Source organism: Pristiophorus japonicus, chromosome 7 (assembly GCF_044704955.1).
Source record: "Pristiophorus japonicus isolate sPriJap1 chromosome 7, sPriJap1.hap1, whole genome shotgun sequence".
Classification (NCBI taxonomy): domain Eukaryota; kingdom Metazoa; phylum Chordata; class Chondrichthyes; family Pristiophoridae; genus Pristiophorus; species Pristiophorus japonicus.
In genome coordinates, this window is record NC_091983.1 from 105,797,185 (window position 1) to 105,817,304 (window position 20,120).

Here is a 20,120-nt window from a genome sequence, read left to right on the forward strand (position 1 = left end):
CGCCTTGCAGGACATTGCGAATCTGAAGGACATTTGGAGCACATGCTTGGAGACTTCTTCGTACATGGCACTGGCCATGAAGTGATACTTGGCAAACTTTTGACTGTAGAGACCTCAATCTTGAGTAAACAGAGAAACATAGAAAATAGGTGCAGGAGTAGGCCATTCGGCCCTTCGAGCCTGCACCACCATTTAAGAAGATCATGGCTAATCATTCCCTCAGTACCCCTTTCCTGCTTTCTCTCCATACCCCTTGTTCCCCTAGCCGTAAGGGCCAGATCTAACTCCCTCTGGAATATATCCAATGAACTGGCATCAACAGCTCTTTGCGGCAGGGAATTCCACAGGTTAACAACTCTCTGAGGGAAGAAGTTTCTCCTTATTTCAGTCCTAAATGGCCTACCCCTTATCCTAAGACTGTGTCCCCTGGTTCTGGACTTCCCCAACATCGGGAACATTCTACCCGCATCTAACCTGTCCCGTCCCGTCAGAATCTTATATGTTTATGAGATCCCCTCTCATCCTTCTTAACTCCAGTGTATAAAGGCCCAGTTGATCCAGTCTCTCCTCATGACAGCCCAGCCATCCCGGGAATCAGTCTGGTGAACCTTCGTTGCACTCCCTCAAAAGCAAGAACGTCCTTCCTCGGATTAGGAGACCAAAACTGAACACAATATTCCAGGTGAGGGCTCACCAAGGCCCTGTACAACTGCAGTAAGACCTCCCTGCTCCTATACTCAAATCCCCTAGCTATGAAGGCCAACATACCATTTGCCTTCTTCACCGTCTGCTGTACCTGTATGCCAACTTTCAATGACTGATGAACCATGACACGCAGGTCTCGTTGCATCTCCCCTTTTCCTAATCTGCCGCCATTAAGATAATATTCTGTCTTTGCATTTTTGCCCCCAAAGTGGGATAACCTCACATTTATCCACATTATACTGCATCTGCCATGCATTTGCCCACTCACCTAACCTGTCCAAGTCAACCTGCAGCCTCCTAGCATCCCCCTCACAGCTCACACCGCCACCCAGTTTAGTGTCATCTGCAAACTTGGAGATATTACACTCAATTCCTTCATCCAAATCATTGATGTATATTGTAAAGAGCTGGGGTCCCAGCACTGAGCCCTGCGGCACTCCACTAGTCACTGCCTGCCATTCTGAAAAGGGCCAGTTTATCCCGACTTTCTGCTTCCTGTCTGCCAACCAGTTCTCTATCCACTTCCGTATATTACCCCCAATACCATGCACTTTGATTTTGCACACCAATCTCTTGTGTGGGACCTTGTCAAAAACCATTTGAAAGTCCAAATAAACCACATCCACTGGTTCTCCCTTGTCCACTCTACCCGTTACATCCTCAAAATATTCCAGAAGATTTGTCAAGCATGATTTCACCTTCATAAATCCATGCTGACTTGGACCGATCTTGTCACTGCTATTTCATCCTTAATAATTGATTCCAACATTTTCCCCACTCCTGATGTCAGGCTAACCGGTCTATAATTATCATCTTTCTCTCTCCCTCCCTTTTTAAAAAGTGGTGTTACATTAGTTACCCTCCAGTCCAAAGGAACTGATCCAGAGTCGATAGACTGTTGGAAAATGATCACCAATGCATCCACTATTTCTAGGGCCACTTCCTTAAGTACTCTGGGATGCAGACTCTCAGGCCCCTGGATTTATCGGACTTCAATCCCATCAATTTCCACAACACAATTTCCCGCCTAATAAGGATATCCTTCAGGTCCTCCTTCTCACTAGACCCTCGGTCCCCTAGTACTTCCAGAAGGTTATTTGTGTCTTCCTTCGTGAAGACAGAACCAAAGTATTTGTTCAATTGGTCTGCCATTTCTTTGTTCCCCATTATAAATTCACCTGAATCCGATTGCAAGGGACCTACGTTTGTCTTCACTAATCTTTTTCTCTTCACATATCTATAGAAGCTTTTGCAGTCAGTTTTTATGTTCCCGGCAAGCTTCTTCTCGTACTCTATTTTCCCCCTCCTAATTGAACCCTTTGTCGTCCTCTGCTGAATTCTAAACTTCTCCCAGTCCTCAGGTTTGTTGCTTTTTCTAGCCAATTTATATGCCTCTTCCTTGGATTTAACACTATCCTTAATTTCCCTTGTTAGCCACATTTGAGCCACCTTCCCAGTTTTATTTTTACTCCAGACAGGGATATACAATTGCTGAAGTTCATCCATGTGATCTTTAAAGGTTTGCCATTGCATATCCACCGTCAACCCTTTAAGTATCATTTGCCAGTCTATTCTAGCCAATTCACGCCTCATACCATCGAAGTTACCTTTCCTTAAGTTCAGGACCTGAGTTTCTGAATTAACTGTGTCACTCTCCATATTAATAAAGAATTCTACTATATTATGGTCACTCTTCCCCAAGGGGCCTTGCACAACAAGATTGCTAATTAGTCCTTTCTCATTACACATCACCCAGTCTAGGATGGCCAGCTCCCTAGTTGGTTCCTCGACATATTAGTCTAGAAATACATTCCTAATACACTCTAGGAAATCCTCCTCCACCGCATTGCTACCAGTTTGGTTAGCCCAATCAATATGTAGATTAAAGTCACCCATGATAACTGCTGTAACTTTATTGCATGCATCCATAATTTTTTGTTTGATGCTGTCCCCAACCATACTACTACTGTTTGATGGTCTGTACACAATGCCCACTAGCGTTTTCTGCCCCTTGGTATTCCATAGTTCCACCCATACTGATTCCACATCATCCAAGCTAATGTCCTTTCTTACTAGTGCATTAATTTCCTCTTTAACCAGCAATGCCACCCCGCCTCCTTTTCCATTCTGTCTATCCTTCCTACATGTTGAATACCCCTGGATGTTGAGTTCTCAACCTTGGTCACCCTGGAGCCATGTCTTTGTAATGCCAATTACATCATACCCGTTAACTGCAATCTGCGCAGTTAATTCGTCCACCTTATTCCGAATACTCCTCGCACTGAGGCACAGAGCCTTCAGGCTTGTCTTTCTAACACACTTTGCCCCTTTAGAATTTTGCTGTAATGTGGCCCTTTTTGCTTTAGTTTTCTCTGCCCTCCACTTTTACTTTTCTTCTTTCTATATTTTGCTTCTGCCCCCATTCTACTTCCCTGTGTCTCCCTGCATAGATTCCCATCCCCCTGCCATAATAGTTTAACTCCTCCCCAACAGCACTAGCAAACGCCCAGGTGCAGACCGTCCGGTTTGTACTGGTCCCACCTCCCCCAGAACCGGTTCCAATGTCCCAGGTATTTGAATCCCTCCCTTGTGTACCACTCCTCAAGCCACGTATTCATCCGAGCTATCCTGCAATCCCTACTCTGATTAGCACGTGGCATTCGTAGCAATCCTGAAATTACTACTTTTGAGGTCCTACTTTTTAAATTTAACTCCTAGCTCCCTAAATTCGTCTTACAGGACCTCATCCCATTTCTTACCTATATCATTGGTACCTATATGCACCACGACAACTGGCTGTTCACCCTCCCTTTTCAGAATGCCCTGCACTCACTCAGAGACATCATTGACCCTTGCACCAGGGAGGCAACATACCATCCTGGCATCTCAGTTGCGGCTCCAGAAACGTCTATCTATTCCCCTAACAATTGAATCCCCTATCACTATAGCTCTCCCACTCTTTTTCCTGCCCTCCTGTGCAGAAGAGCCACCCATGGTGCCATGAACTTGGCTGCTGCTGCCCTCCCCTGATGAGTCATCCCCCTCAACAGTACCCAAAGCGGTGTATCTGTTTTGCAGGGGGATGACCGCAGGGGACCCCTGCACTACCTTCCTTGCATTGCTCTTCCTGTTGGTCACCCATTCCCTATCTGGCTGTGTACCCTTTACCTGCCATAGCAATAGCCCAGGCTTTCATTGCCACCAGTGACAATACTAAGCAAATCTTTCAGCACACGAGTGCTGCTACAAGAACTGTGAACAAAGTGATGTTTTCAAATCGCAATGTACAGGGTAGGCCCCACATGCCTGCAGCTGCACGTCCGCAGATGTCTCAGAGTCCACCATCAAGGGTGATGAATGCAAGGCCACTTACACCTTGTTGGTGCTGCGGGGGTGATCATCATTTCTATTCATGCCACTTCAAAGGATACGTTTGCAAGGGCTGCGCAACAATGGGACACCACCAACGTATGTGCAGGCGAGCTGCAAACCCTGTTAATCCTGCAAACCACTGTGTTGCAGAGTAGGACAGATCCACGGTGGATCACGATGAACCAGAGCCTCAGATCGAGGAGGCAGAGGTATATGGGGTGCACACTTTTACCACAAAGTGTCCCCTGATAAAGCTGAAGGTTGAATTAAATGGACTCGCGGTGTCAATGGAGCTGGACATGGGCGCGAGCCAGTCCATTATGAGCCAAAAGATCTTCGATAAATTGTGGTGCAGCAAGGCCTCAAGGTCAGTCCTGACTCCCATTCACGTTAAACTGAGAACTTACACAAAGGAACCGATTCCCATAATTGGCAGTGCTACTGTAAAGGTCTCCTAGGATGGAGCGGTGCACAAGGTACCACTCTGGGTGGTACTGGGTGATGGTCCCTTGCTGCTCAGCAAGAGCTGGCTGGGAAACATAAGCTGGAACTGTGACAATGCCCGAGCGCTTTCGTCCGTTGATGACACTTTATGTGCCCAGGGTTTTAAATAAGTTTCCCTCGCTGGTCGAACCAGGCATTGGGAATTTCCAAGGAGCAAAAGTGCAGATCCACCTAATTCCGGGGGCACGACCCATCCATCACAAGGCGAAAGCAGTACCGTACATGATGAGAGAGAGGGTGGAGATTGAACTGGACTGGCTGTAGCGAGAGGGCATCATTTCGTCCATCGAATTCAACGAGTGGGCCAGTCCGATTATTCCAGTCCTCAAGGGAGACGGCACCATCAGAATCTGTGGTGATTACAAAGTAACTATCAATCGTTTCTCCCTGCAGGATCAATACCCACTACCAAAGGCAAACGACCTTTTTGCGACCCTGCCGCGAGAAAAGACATTCACGAAGCTGGACTTGACCTCGGCCTACATGACGCAGGAGCTGGAGGAATCATCAAAGGGCCTCACCTGCATCAGCACACACAAAAGTCTATTCATTTACAACAGATGCCCATTTGGAACTCGATCAACCGCAGCGATATTCCAGAGAAACATGGAAAGCATACTGAAGTTGGTCCCGCACATGGTGGTCTTCCAGGATGACATCTTGGTCACAGGTTGGGACACAGTTGAGCAGCTGCAGAACCTGGAGGAGGTTCTTAGTCGACTCAACCGCGTGGGGCTCAGGTTAAAACGCTCGGTGCATTTTCCTGGCGCCTGAAGTAGAGTTCCAGGGGAGAAGAATTGCGGTGGACGCATCAGGCCCACCGATTCGAAGACGGAGGCAATCGAGAACGCACTGAGGCCACAGAACATGACGGAGCTGCGGTCATTTCTAGGACTCCTGAACTACTTTGGTAACTTCTTACTGGGTCTCAGCACACTGTTAGAACCACTGCATACCTTGCTGCGTAAAGGAGCCGAATTGGTATGGAGTAAAAGCCAAGAAAATGCCTTTGTAAAAGCTAGAAAACGGTTATGCTCAAACAAATTGCTTGTGTTGTATGATCCATGTAAGCGTATGGTACTAGCATGTGATGCATCGTCGTACGGAGTCGGGTGTGTATTGCAACAAGCTAATGAATCTGGGAAATTGCAACCGGTTGCTTATGTATCCAGAAGTCTGTCTAAGGCTGAGAGAGCCTACAGCATGATTGAAAAAGAAGCGTTAACGTGTGTTTATGGAGTAAAGAAAATGCATCAATATCTGTTTGGACTCAAATTTAATTGGAAACTGACCCTAAGCCACTGATCTCCCTTTTTTCCGAAAGTAAGGGGATAAGTAAGAGTGCATCGGCCCGCATCCAGAGATGGGCGCTCAGGTTGTCCGCATCCAACTACGCCATCCGCCACAGGCCAGGCACAGAAAACTGTGCCAATCCTCTCAGTAGGCTGCCATTGCCCACCACGGGGGTGGAAATGGCACAGCTCGCAGATTTACTCATGATAATGGAAGCATTCGAGAGTGAGCAATCACCCGTCACAGCCCGACAGATTAGAACCTGGATGAGCCAGGACCCCTTACTGTCCCGAGTAAAAAAGTGTGTGCTTCACGGGAGCTGGTCCAGTGTCCCATTGGAAATGCAGGAAGAGATAAAGCCTTACCTGCAGCGCAAAGGTGAAATGTCTATACAGGCAGATTATCTTCTGTGGGGTAATCGGGTTGTGGTCCCCAAGAAGGGCAGGGATACTTTCATCAGTGATCTCCACAGTACTCACCCAGGCATCGTAATGGTGAAAACGATAGCCAGATCCCACGTGTGGTGGCCCAGTATCGATGCGGACTTAGAGTCCTGCGTGCACAAATGTAACACATGCTCGCAGTTAAGCAATGCACCCAGGGAGGCGCCACTTTATGGTCTTGGCCCTCCAAACTGTAGTCCAGGTTCCATGTTGATTATGCAGGCCCGTTTTTAGGTAAAATGTTCCTAGTGGTTGTAGATGCGTATTCCAAGTGGATTGAATATGAGATAATGTCGGCAAGCACGTCCGCTGCCACCACTGAAAGCCTGTGGACCATGTTTGCCTGCACGGCCTACCTGATGTCCTTGTGAGCGACAATGGGCCATGTTTCACCAGTGCCGAGTTCAAAGAGTTTATGTCCCGTAATGGGATCAAACATGTCACATCTGCCCCGTTTAAACCAGCATCCAATGGTCAGACAGAGAGAGCAGTGCAAACCATCAAGCAGAGCTTGAAGAGGGTAACTGAAGGCTCACTGCAGACTCACCTATCCAGAGTCCTGCTTAGCTACCACACGAGATCCCACTCGCTCACGGGGATTCCACCCACTGAACTGCTCATGAAAAGGGCACTTAAGACAAGACTCTCTTTTGTCCACCCTGATCTACATGAATAGGTAGAGAGCAGGCGGCTTCAACAAAGTACATACCATGATAGCACAAATGTGTCACGCGAAATTGAAACCAATAATCCTGTATTTGTGTTGAACTATGGACAAGGTCCCTAGTGGTTTCCCGGCACTGTTGTGGCCAAAGAGGGGAATAGGGTGTTTCGGGTCAAACTTTCAAATGGACTCATCCACCGGAAACATTTGGACCAAATCAAACTCAGATTCATGGATTATCGAGAGCAACCCACATTGGACCCTACCTTCTTTGAACCCCCCCTCCCCAACATACACACCAGTGGCAACCGACACCGCAGTTGGCCACGAAGCAGAACCCCTCACCCGCAGCAGCCCAGCAGGACTCACCACACCAGGCAGCCCAGCAAGGCCAGCTGCACAGCAGCCCAGCGAGGGCCCAACAAACGATTCACCAAAACCAGCATTTGCACCGAGACAATCAACCAGGGAAAGAAAGGCCCCAGATCGACTCACCTTGTAAATAGTTACACTACTGACTTTGGAGGGGGTATTGGGGGTGGGCCGTTGCGGTGTGGGGGAAAGAGCATTGTTATATATGTAAACCTGTAAATTCCTTGTGTAGCCACCAGAGGGCTCATCCCCTGGAGTCCCAAGGGATCCCACAATTCCTTGGGAGCACCTGTACTTAAGGAGGCCTCACAGGCTGGAGAGGCACTCTGGAGACTTGCAATAAAAGACTAAAGTCACACTTTACTTTGAACTCACAGTAGCTAGTCAGACTCTTTATTCATACATAACATATGTCAATTAAGATTTTTTTTTTAATTCATTCTCGGTATGTGGGTGCCACTGGCAAGACTGGCATTTATTACCCATCCTTGGTTGCCCTTGAATGTCTTGCTAAGCCACTAAGAGTCAACCATGTTGGTGTAGGACTGGAGTGACATATAGGCTAGACTGAGTAAGGAGGGCAGGTTACCTTCCCTAAAGGACATTAGTGAACCATTTTAACAATCGTGGTCATGTTTACTGCAACTCACTTTTTAATTTCCAAACTGTTTTAAACAAACTTGAACAATAAGGCCTAGAAATTGGCCTCTTTAGCGCTTCCCCTTATGGGATGCTAAGCACTTACCGACCAGGTGCAGTGAGATGATCGAATCCCGCTAAATTTAGTGGGAGATTTGCAGCAGTGGTAGGACATTGTGGCCCGATCTTCGGTTCCGCCCCTTGTAGCATCGCTGGGCGAAAACACCGGCAGCTGGAAGAGTCTTTCATTGGGAGGCTGGGCACTTTGGGAGTGAAACTTAAGGCGAGGTGGCCAAGGAAAGTAAAAAAGATTCCAAAATGCTGCTTACTATTTTTTTTGCTTCATCTTCAGCCACAATTGATTAACCAGGCACTCTGCTGCAGTGCATCGGGCTGATCAAGTCAGATCGCAGCTGCCATTGGGGACCAGGTAAATCTTTCCATTGCAGAGCCTGCAGTGATGGCCCTTCCCTTTAAAGGAAGGAAGAGCCTCCGTACGTGGCAGTGCGGCAGGCCTGCACGGCCCATTGTGCAACGCTGAACACCTACCACTCCGCCTGTGTCCTGTTGCGCTCCACGAAGAAAGTGGAGCGCTTGATTTAGCGCATACTTCCTTCCTGGAGCGCAAACCACAAATTTTTTTAAAGTTGAAAATCATTAATTTTTTCAACTTTTAAAAGTTAATGCCCCAAAGGTGGGGGGGGCGCTCCCAAATTTCTCCCTCTAAGTATACTAACATTATAATTGTAGCATTTTTTCCATCACTTGGATTAAAAATATTAATTGTTTTACCTCCTCCCTCTGAATTTACTTAAAAATAACATCTGAAAATGTATATCCTATACATAACCTAAGGGAATGAATGGTACCAGTGAGTTAATCTAATTGGGACTTCTGCCACATTTTTAAAAATAACTGCATGACCCAACACATTGAGAACATTGTGAACTTTAGTTGAGCCTCACATCTTACTGGAGAAACAGCCAGGCTTCATCATAGCACTCCTGAACGTTTAAATTAATTAACCTTCTTCAAAGTTCATGAGAATTTATCACAAAAGCACTAATTGTTTTATTCAATGGTTCATTTCAAAGGGTATTTTTGGTAAAAATATCCAGCACGTTTTTTTTTATATCAAGCCTCTTCCTAAAGACTAGAGCATAAAGAAAACGGAAAGGGTTTTTTTTTTTAAGTCCATTGTTTTAGCTTTGGTAGAAATTAAACAATAAAGCTTATTCTGCTCATTTAAAGATCTAATATTCAACAAACTTCAAACAAGATTTTAAATAATCCCAACATTATGGATCCATTTGGTTAATGTAAAAATGACAAGCCTAACACCATTTATACAAGAATCTCTTACTCTGGAAATCTCCTTTGAAACAAGAGATAAACTGAATACTAAATTATAGCTTAGAAATTCACCAAATTTACATAAAAGATGAGAATCGGCACAAATAAAAATTAACTACAAAGAAAGAGGGATGTACATGACTCTATCATTCTTTCTGATGCCGTATATAAATTGTTAGAACACATACAACTCCCGTGATAGCCTTGTGGGTAAAGGAAAAGTATAACTAAGCTTTGCAGACCAGAATTGACCAGGTTTGATTCCTGCATTAACTGACCTCAGCCAAAGTGGCAGTAGGGGTACTACAATTGGCCTTTGGGGTAGCGAGGGAAAAATCAGACGAGGTCCAATCTAGTGTCTAGTGATCCTTGCTGTAAAGTGTGCATTTGTGCATATCAGGTCAGAACAAGATCAGGCTAGGTTAGAATGCTCCACATGACTGAATAGTCTGCCAAACTTCACTGTCTAAAAAAAGCCATTTGGGTGAAGTATCAGAAAGCCAACTGTAGCTTGGAACCTTATGCTTGGAAGATGGCAACGCGTAGAGTTGGAACAAAAACTGGCAAAATAAAATGTTTCCATTTCTTTTTTTAAAAAAAAAACAACGTTCAGACAACCTATATTACATCAGAGACTACAATTCAAAAGTACTTCATTGCCTGTAAAGCGCTTTGGGATATCCGGAGATCGTAAAAGGTGCTATATAAATGCAAGTCTTTCTTTTTTTTTTAAAACCTTGTGGCATTGGCAAAGCCATACCTCTAATGGGGGGAGGGGGTCGGAGGTTAAGACTGAGTACATCTTGGCAAGTTGTAATAAGCTATATATAAAACTTTAAAAATTGTAATCTTTGGACTCCATTATGTTTCAAAAAGCTTAATTCCTACAACACGTGGATAAAATAATTTGAAGAATTTTGTAGCAAACGTTGAAGATGCATTGTATCAAATAATCAGTCACCTGTAGTAGTCAGTTGGTGCTAACATTGATTTTATTCACAGTTAGCTCTAATGTTCCCTCTTTATTTTTATCCATGGAAATTATTTCACTCCATTTTGCCTCTCCAAGGCATGGGGATGGAAATACAACCACGGGCCCTTCTACAATCACTGCAAATGCCACTCCATATAATCGGCCAACAAAAATATGTGCACAAAGAGGAAAGCAACAACACTCACATTCCTTCAATAATGAAAGGCAGATTTGAGCGACAAGCAGCAATGAAATTCAAAGACAGTGACTAGATGGAAAGGTGACTTCTGTGCACCAGCTGTAGTGAAATCATAAACCCATTTATAAAGAACGCATTTACGATTTCACCACACCTAGTGCACAGAGGAAATCTTTCCCCGAGGCTGGTGTTGTTCCATCTGTTACCACATTTGGCTACCTACATTAGGTGAGCCAAAAAAATGTATCAAGTGAGTACAACCTGATTATTTTCAAATATACCATCGCTGAAAATCTTTGTTTGCAGAACACCATTTTCATGAGTGTTTAAGGGACATCTTGTTTAGTTCTGAGAAGGGTTAAAAGCAGAAGGGTAATGCATTATTTGTTTCTCGATCGCGCTATGTAGAAATAATGCAATATACATTTTGCTATAAATTAATTGATTGCATCATGTGGTTGAAATGTTTGCCAAACACTTTTTTTTAAATGAAGGCATCACCTCTTTAAAATGTAATTTGCTGTTAAATAATGGACGCTCCGTACTGTGACAAATTTTGCCCTGGTGAAGGCCATCTGAAGAGCTGTATACTCATAACATGCTGTTGTTGCAAAAGTACCATATGGGTGAAATTAATTGTATCCAACAAAGTCCAGTTTGGAGTGAAATCTCCCACTTCCCAATGTGATATAATTGGATTTGAATCAGCGCACCTTGGCTCATGATTCAGACTTGAAACCAGAGACCGTCTGACACACGTCAAGACAAAGGTGCTGTGAGCGCAACTAGTGTCTTGAGAATGATTAGTACTCAACTTAAACCAGTTTGTGTTTGGAATAAAGTGACCTGAACTGCATGCAATCATTGATGGAAATGGGCTACGGGTCACAATGTCATAAGGGCTTTCTTAAGTCTGTGCTATGATCTGTGGTGAATTTTCTCATTGTAGTCTATGTGGGCCAGGTGCATTGTTGCCCTCAAACCATTTAAGGTATGTGGACTATTGCCAAGAGCCTGCAGGGTGCCAGCACCCGTGCCCAAGACAATTTCAGCCATGATCCCGATGTGCCTATTACACTAAAACTACATCACTGACGACATGTTTTTGATTCTAATATTTCAGTTAGGTTTAAAAAGCGTCAATAACCTCACATTTTCACATTTGAACTTTAATTTGAATATATGATTTATAGCTTAAAGAAAAGTGGTCAAAGATTATTATAAATTTACTGCAGAAATCAGACCTCTTTTCATAGATCTGGAAAAATCATACTATAATTTTGATGCAAACAAATTAACTGTAACCTAGCCTGCTGGGTGTGAAACGGGTGGTTTCGGGACAGGCGCCCGTTTTATATACCGCCTGATTTTACTCTCCATGGACCTTTGTCTTGATATGTTTCAGATCGTCTCTGGTTTCAAGTCTGAATCATGAGCGCTGATTCAAATCCAATTATATCACATTGGGAAGTGGGTGATTTCACTCCAAACTGGACTCTGTTGGATACAGTTAATTTCACTCATATGGTATTTTACAAAAACAGCATGGTGTAAAACAGGCGGCCGACCCAAACCCGCTGTTTCCTGCTGAATGGGTTAGGTTAAAATTACCCCCAAAGTTTTTTAATAAAAGTGGGCATTAGAATTGATTTGAAAATGAATCTGTTAAACAGAATAGCATCTTTGTACAGTAGAAGAAATGACAGTATTGAGATCTTCACCTTCACTCCTTAATTCTATGAAACTCAATTTGATTTTTTTTTAAATAAGCTGGTGCTAGAAAATGTAAAAATTGTAATACAGTAGACTGTTAAGTTATGGATTAACAAAGATATGAGCATGAACATTGTTCTGCTCTTCGGCTTCCAGAATCAGTACGCATACTAATGTAGGGATGTTATATTATTTAATATATCTACAATTACGGTGGCTTGGAATTATCTTTTAGCCAGAGCTCAGAACAGGATTATTGTCAAATCTGTTAATCCAGGTAGTCATTGTTGTTGAACTATTCTAAAAAAAAAGGCTTTACATTTAATTTTAGAGTTGACAATTAGAACATGTGCAAGAGGCTCAAAACATAACACTTGGGGGTTTAAATTTAACATTGTTCTGCCAGTTTTATAGGCCTCAAACGGGCACAATGATAGCCAATTTAGAAGTGCAGATATGCACAGGAGTTTGAGCCAGACCTAGACTCCTAAATTCTTTTGTCCTAATGAGAATTCCGATGAAAATGATCCCATCCCCAGGATTTGGTACAAGGCCTGGGATTGTCTACACAGATAGTCTTTGGGTTAACTCAGCCACTTTTTACCAAATGAGCATCCCTGCATGAATGTTGGGGCTGGAAATTGCCAAGTAAAATTAATCACCCCCCACCACCACCATCACCACCACCACCCATCTCCTACTTTAAAGCAAGATAGAGATACCAACTGAAAAGGTACAAAATAGGTATTTGCACACAGTTTGATTTTATGTATTTTTCAAAATACTAGCATTAATGCACATATATTCTATAAATAGCTCCTGTCCCATCAGACATGGCTGAAGTTTCTGCACAGTAGGATATCAGATCAACTTAACATTAGTGTGGAGGTGTATCTTTTCCATGCCACTGGTGCTGGCTGTGAGATATGATCAATACAGAAGTCAATCTGATACACTTTTAAAATGCCACAGTACCTGAGCTATCATCGTAAATGGAAAATGGTTAGTACTATATTCACCACTGATGGTAATTTTCACACTCAAGAGAAAATACAGACTTGTTTTGATGAATTACAAAATCTTTGCACTTATCGTCCAAATTTAAGCTTTTGTATGTAGGCTAAATGAAAATGTTCTAGTTTTCTTAGCTCATTTTCTCTTCATTTGTATTAACTGTCATGTTTGAGGCATGTTTTCCGAAAATCACAGACACTGTGGGATCAATATTCATGTATTGAAGTATGGGATAATAATTTTACCATGATATTTCTGAAATGGATTTGTTAAAAGTTCTAAATCATCTACTCAATGATATTGCATTGTTATCCACTCAGGTTTTCTATTTATACCATAGGTTTGGAAAGAGAGAGAAAATAATAAACTATGTGCTAGACATAAAATGATCCAGCATTATTTCTTGCTAAAGCTGTATGCAATAATAATTATTGATCTTCTCCAATGAACATTAAACAGTAAGGACATGGAGAGCATTTCAGCACAAAAGTAGCCAAAAACAACATTAAAACACCCAATCAAATTGCATTTCAACAAAGAATAGCAGAGAGTAATTTTGAATCTGCAGTCTAACCTTGGAATTTCAAATGAAAGTTGAAAATAGCACAAGCGTCAATCATGTAGTTTAGGACATCATTTGAATCCTTTATTCCTGGTAGTTACTGTTCTCTATTTATTCTAAACAAAAAAGTTACACTTAATTGCAGATGGCACTGTTCATTTCATTTTAGAGGATCACATTATAAGATGTGTTAGAGGCCTAAAACATAACAGGGTTTATTGTCAGTCAAGGAGCCAGTAAAAACTTTCATGATTAAACTGAACTAAACTCAGGGATTTGGGAAGATAACCTGAAACAACTTAATTGAAATGGGGAATTCAGCTTACATCTCATCCTACTACGAACTACTTCAATAATGTAAAAATAAATATTGATGTGACTTTCTGTGAATTCTAGTAAAAACAGCACTATAAATGTTGCTCGTCCTGGAATTCACAAGACCCACATTGCACTCCAAAATCTGGAACTCATTTTGAATCAAAATTTTTTACATATTTCAAGTAGTGTTCACTTGGGAGTGAAAAATGTTCACTAGACCCATGAACAAAAATAGATTGCTTTATTTTTGAGGCTGTAATTTAGAACTTAAATCCTTATTTGGGGATTTATTTCAAATATGGCAAAGAATTGAGGAGAAAATGAAAATAAATCCAATCACACTACATTTAGCCATTGACTTTTAAATTGTTACGATATAAGCAATAGAATATATACTCAACAAACAGCAATAACTATATATATATATATGTTAATCATATATATATATATATATATATATATAATTAACATGAGTTTTTATATATTACAATATATTTGTATTTTGTGAACTGGGATGTGCCGAATTGACAAGTAGATCTTCAAAGCTGCACCAGAATGGCACACTGTAGAAACAAAGTCCTTCAATTAAATTCTACACAGAGGTTCTAGCTGCCAAGACTGTCGGACAGTAACCCTTGGAGAACTACAGTAGCGTTTTTGCACCATATCCAAAAATAACATGATTAGTAGTTTTCTTCAGTGTGCTATAAATAGTGTGATGTTTTCATGTGCTTTGTACTGTACTTTGCCTTGTTGTGCTATAAGTTTATAATATCAGTTGTTGTTGTTGTTGTTGTTAGGGACAGATCTTCATGTTGCAACTGTAAGCTCAGGGTTCCATAAACAAAATTGCTAAGCATCAGGATGAAGGTGCCATAGGATTTCACACTCAATATGGAAATACCTCTTCAGCTGAAATTTTTATAAATAATTTTTGTAGTACCATAACAAAAAAATACATGAACTTTGCTTTCAATTTGTAGGGACCGAGATGGAACCTGGTGTTGACTGGTTAATGAGTATGCCATAGCTGGTGTCTTTATGGAATGGGTAAAAGTAGATTAGATGAATCATTCAATGGTTTGATAGCATTTTCACAAATCGCTATCAAGCAGCCCTGATTGGTAAGCAGCATTATTATTGGAATATGCAACACTGTGCATTCTTTGAAGGACGCCATTTAAAAGGGGGAAGGGGGGGGGGGAGGAGTGTGATAAAGCACAGCCTGAGGATTCAAGCTTTCAAATTGCTAAATGTAGAATTACATGGAATTTACAGCACAGAAACAGGCCATTCAGCCCAACTGGGCTATGCCGGTCCTTATGCTCCATTCAAGCCTCCATTCTACTTCATCTAATACTATCTGCATATCCTTCTATTACCTTCTCCCTTGTGTACTTATCGAGCGTCCCCTTAAATATATCTATACTATTCACCTCAACTACTCCATGTGGTAACAAGTTCCACATTCTAACCACTCTATGGGTATACAGAGCAATAACAACTTGCATGCTGTAGATATCACTAATAGAAGGCTAGTAAAGCATTCTGCCCATGTCCTGTTGGAAGATTGAAAGCCTATGTCAAAACTCCTTCTTCCAGAAAATCTTTATTGTATTATGAGGGCTATTACCTGCAACATACTCTTCAATATCAATAATGTCCGCCCTTTATTTACCAACAAATCACTATTCTACTTCCCTGGTACTAAACAGAAAGATGTATCCGAGATAACCTGGTATATTTAAAACAATTATATTAACGGCACCAGGACACATTAGTCCAGCTGTCGAAAGATTTCAGATCCAACTACATACATGTTACTAATGGCCACACATACCCTTCCTTGTTCGTCTTCAAAAACAGACTGATGCACGTTGCAGGCAAAGAGTGAGGTCGGGAGGTCGTTGAAATCCGTTATCTCATCGAAGTCTTCCTGCGAGAGGATGTGATCATTGGGATCGCGAATGTCTGCAGCCTGAAGAAGGCAAAAATCGCCGGCCGCAGCTCTGTCGCTGAAACGTTTCAGGTTCCTCATCCCAGCAAACGGATGGTCTCCTCTCATCCTACTAAAAAACAAAGTAGACGGTAAAGTGTAGTGTTGCACCGAGCAGTAAAATTATATCGCTTCAATGGAAACATTACTATCTCAGACCCTTAAAAGAGAGATAACAAATGATCAACCTCCAATGGCATGCACTTTATGTTATTCTAGGAACTGGAACATTGTTTGCCAATATCGAAACAGCGAGACTGCCACATAAAAAAAGATTTCCACAAGCAATGTCTAAAGCACAAACTGACCATAATGAAAATAACATAATAAAAACGGTCCATCAAATCAATCCATATAAACTGTTTTGCTCGTCACGGTGTTTCACACTCTATTATATAAGATTGATTTCTTATTTATTGATTTTACAAAAGCACTCAGATCTGTTCTGGCTTTTTCCCCCAAAAAAGAAAAACAGGATGAAACTAGTATCATTAAAGAGCTGGAACCCCCTTTCCGATAGATGAGCCAACGCCGCACCGTAAACACATCCCATTGGAGCTGGTGCGCTCGGCTTTAAGCATAATTAGCAACCTTAAAGTGTTCAGATCTGGAGCTGCCAATCTGATGGGTGATGAGAATGAATATTCTGATCTCCACCTACGGGTATTGTTATTCTTCATCACCTCCAGCGCCGAGCTCGGATTAATTACTGCTCTCAGACTGCAACACAATTTTCTTTAGTCTTCGTACCTGCCTGTGTCCCAACTCTCCGTCTCCCAGCGACCAGAGGACTATCTCCTTCCCTCTCAATCAACCTGGCCTGACAGCTGGGGGTGGGGAGGAGACCCATTGACTGCTCTTACAGCGGCCATCCAAGTATCCAATCCCCGGGAGCAACCCGCTGATGAACAGGCGCCTTGGCTAATCGCCGCTCGGGTGTCGGTGGGTGAACGATCCGGATGGAAGGCACGAGGACCAATCGGAGCAGAGCGAGGACAGAAGGAGGCGGGGCGTGGGGCTCGCGCTGGGTTTGCAGGATTGGTGCGGGAGGATCAGTGCAGGTGTTTAGTCGCAGCTGGAGGGCTGGATCCACTTTAGCGGTCTGCAGTGGCAGCAAATGTATTCGGTGAACACAAATGGGGGACGAGCACCAAGGAATTCCGAATTTGTTGCAATCCTGAAATATAAACGGAATTTGCTGGAAACACTCAGCAGGTCAGGCAGCACCTGTGGAGAGAGGAACAGGGGTTAATTTCATCGTAATCTTGATCGAGACACAAAAACGGCCCCAGTTGAAAATATGCAATTAATGTGTTGCGTCAACATCCCACCTTATCCGAGTGCTGAAAGTATCCACTCGAGAGCCCCAATTATAAAATCAAACATAACAAACGTATTTAAATCTTCAAGTCCTGTATTTTTCTGTCAAATACGATTTTTATTAATCTCTCGTTCCAACTATACGAAACACCAGACCCAGTCACGAGGACAAGCAAACAAATCCTGCTTCCAGGCCTCTTGTTGATGGCATTTAGTAACTTCTGTTTCCCGTCTCCCTGTGGGAAAACGTTACACAGACTCGGTGGCTTGGTTCAGTGCATTTACTCTGACAGTCAGGAGATTAAACTTGCATCCTACCAATGCTGCAATGTGTTGGATGTATTTAAAGATGCATTGTACAACTGTAATTTGGTGCAAAGTAGTTTCGCTTCACACTCGCTCTAATTATAGCAGAGACGCAACCCAAAATCGAGTCAGGGCCGGAGAAACACTCGAGTGAGACTTCCTGGAGAACATCTCGCTGCGCCTTGCTTCAGATTTAGCTAAGGCCTTACCTCCAGATTTGTGCTACATAAGTTTAGCGTCAGTGTGAAACTTAAAAGAAAGACTTACATTTATATAGCGGCTTTCATGACCACCGGACGTCCCAAAGCTCTTTACAGCCAATTAAATCACTTGTAATGTAGCAATTTGTAGTGTAAATACAGTTAACATTATGATACTTACATGGCTGATTTGTGGGGCTTTATTTCAAATTTATCTGGTTTTGGCTGCAGCACTAATTGGACCCAAGGAGTCCATGTTTTTTGATCAATTGGGCTCCCCTTCCCACCTTATCCCTTAAATTCTTCTTCCAGAAACCACACTTGCCACTATTCACGTACGTTTTATATACAGTCAGCATTTGGCTCCTAGTGTCTGCTTGTGTTTGAAGTGGAAAATTAACTGGTATCACGCTCAGGAGATCAATGAGCATTGGTTCTGAGCTATGAAATAATGGATCAAGGTTTGATGTAGCCAGTTTGGGTTCAGACCAATGATGAGACAGTTTAAGTGCAGACTAATGATTGAACCAAATTGTGCTGCTAAATGCTTTCAATGTGCAAACAGATGAATTGAGCAAACAAGATATCTTTAACAAAACAAAAGCAAAATACTGCAGATGCTAGAATCTGAAATAAAAATAGAAAATGCTGGAAATCTCAGCGGGTCAGGCCACATCTGTGGAGAGAACCAGAGTTAACGTTTCATGTCGATGAACTAATTGTGTAGTGCAGAGGACTGGTTGATCGCAGGGGGAGCACGTGCAAGGCCTACTGCAACTTCTTTTGGCACCCCTGCATTTGGGAACCTTCCTGGTGTACCTGGAACAAAATGAGGAAGGAGACCCTATAAGACCCCTCTCACGTTATCTCCATAGCATTATATTTTGTAGGTGCCTGTGCCTCTTGAAATCCCAGGGGAATGTAAAAGGGACAGCGATGGGTGATGCTGCTGCTTCACCCCTTTTTGCTCTAATTTGCACCTGGTAACTGAGCACTTCCTGGTGTGTAGAAGAGGAATATTGGGGCCTAAGTGTGGCGGGGACCGAAGACAATGGCTTCGGTCTTCCCAATATTCAATTGGAGAAATGTTTTGCTCATCCAGAACTGGATATCGGACAAGCAGTCTGATAAATTGGAGACTGTGGAGGGGTCGAGAAAGATGGCAGTGAGGTAGAGCTAGATGCCGTCAGTGTACCTGTGGAAACTGACGCTGTGTTTTCGGATGATGTCACCAAGGGACAACATGTAGATGAGAAATAGGAGGGGGCCAAAAATAGATCCTTGGGGGACACCAGAGATAATGATGTGGGGGCGGGAAGAGAAGCTGTTGCAGGTAATTCTCTGGTTATGATTAGATAAATAATAATGGATTAGGCGAGTGAAATCCCACCCAGCTGGACGACGGTGGAGAGGCGTTGGAGAAGGTGTTAAGTATCGAATAACTCCACGAGGCTAAGTACGGTGAGCTAGTTCAGGCATGACCTTATTCCAGTTTATTTACTCTCAAAGTGAGGATTCAACATGGCTGCCAACATTATATACACGGCTTGCACGTGTCTGCCAGTGACCATTAGGACTCTGACAGTCGCGCCCTCCAGTGGCAGGTAAAACCCAGTTAACATACATAACATCATTCCCCCAAAGTCCTTGGTACAGGTTCTATTTACAAGTTGAGATGGTCCGGGGCCTTCTGCTCCCTGATTGATTTTCTCAGTTCGAACCCAAGCTTGGGTGAGTTAGTAGGACAATTGCTGCATTGCGGAGCAGTCGGTCTGAAAGGACTGTCAGGAATGATGTGTCATTCACGAAGACGAACCTAAGGGTCAACTGATGGTTGGATGTGTGTTGGTTGGTCAATGATGATGTCATCTTCAATTTGTTCTGGGTTGTCTGTGAATCGCAGTTTGGTTTGGTCGTTGTGCCTCTTGCACGTTTGGCCATTTAACAGTTTGACTACAAACACCCTGCTTCCCTCCTTGGCCAAAACCGTGCCAGCAACCCACTTTGGACCATGACCATAATTCAGGACAAACACAGGGTCATGAACAACAATGTCACGTGATACAGCCACGCAATCGTGGTACCATTGCTGCCATTGCCTTCTGATTTTGACAGATCATTGAGATCCGGGTGTACAAGGGAGAGCCTGATTTTGAGGCCTCTCTTCATTAACA

The 20,120-nt window shown here is 42.9% G+C and overlaps 1 protein-coding gene across 2 annotated transcripts in view; it reads right to left on the reverse strand.

Moving 5' to 3' along the window:
* Positions 1 to 16,941, reverse strand: part of rcan2 (regulator of calcineurin 2) — a 533,756-nt gene extending 516,815 nt beyond the window's left edge. The window contains exons 1-2 of one of the 2 annotated variants that reach the window (XM_070885208.1): positions 16,871 to 16,941; positions 15,965 to 16,193 (exon numbers count right to left, since the gene is read on the reverse strand). In XM_070885208.1, the coding sequence (XP_070741309.1) occupies positions 15,965 to 16,189 (225 nt within the window). In that variant the 5' untranslated portion in view covers positions 16,190 to 16,193; positions 16,871 to 16,941. Of the gene's footprint in view, positions 1 to 15,964; positions 16,194 to 16,781 lie in introns of both variants that reach the window. The other variant, XM_070885209.1, reaches the window with a different exon arrangement.
* Positions 16,942 to 20,120: the final 3,179 nt, after the last annotated feature.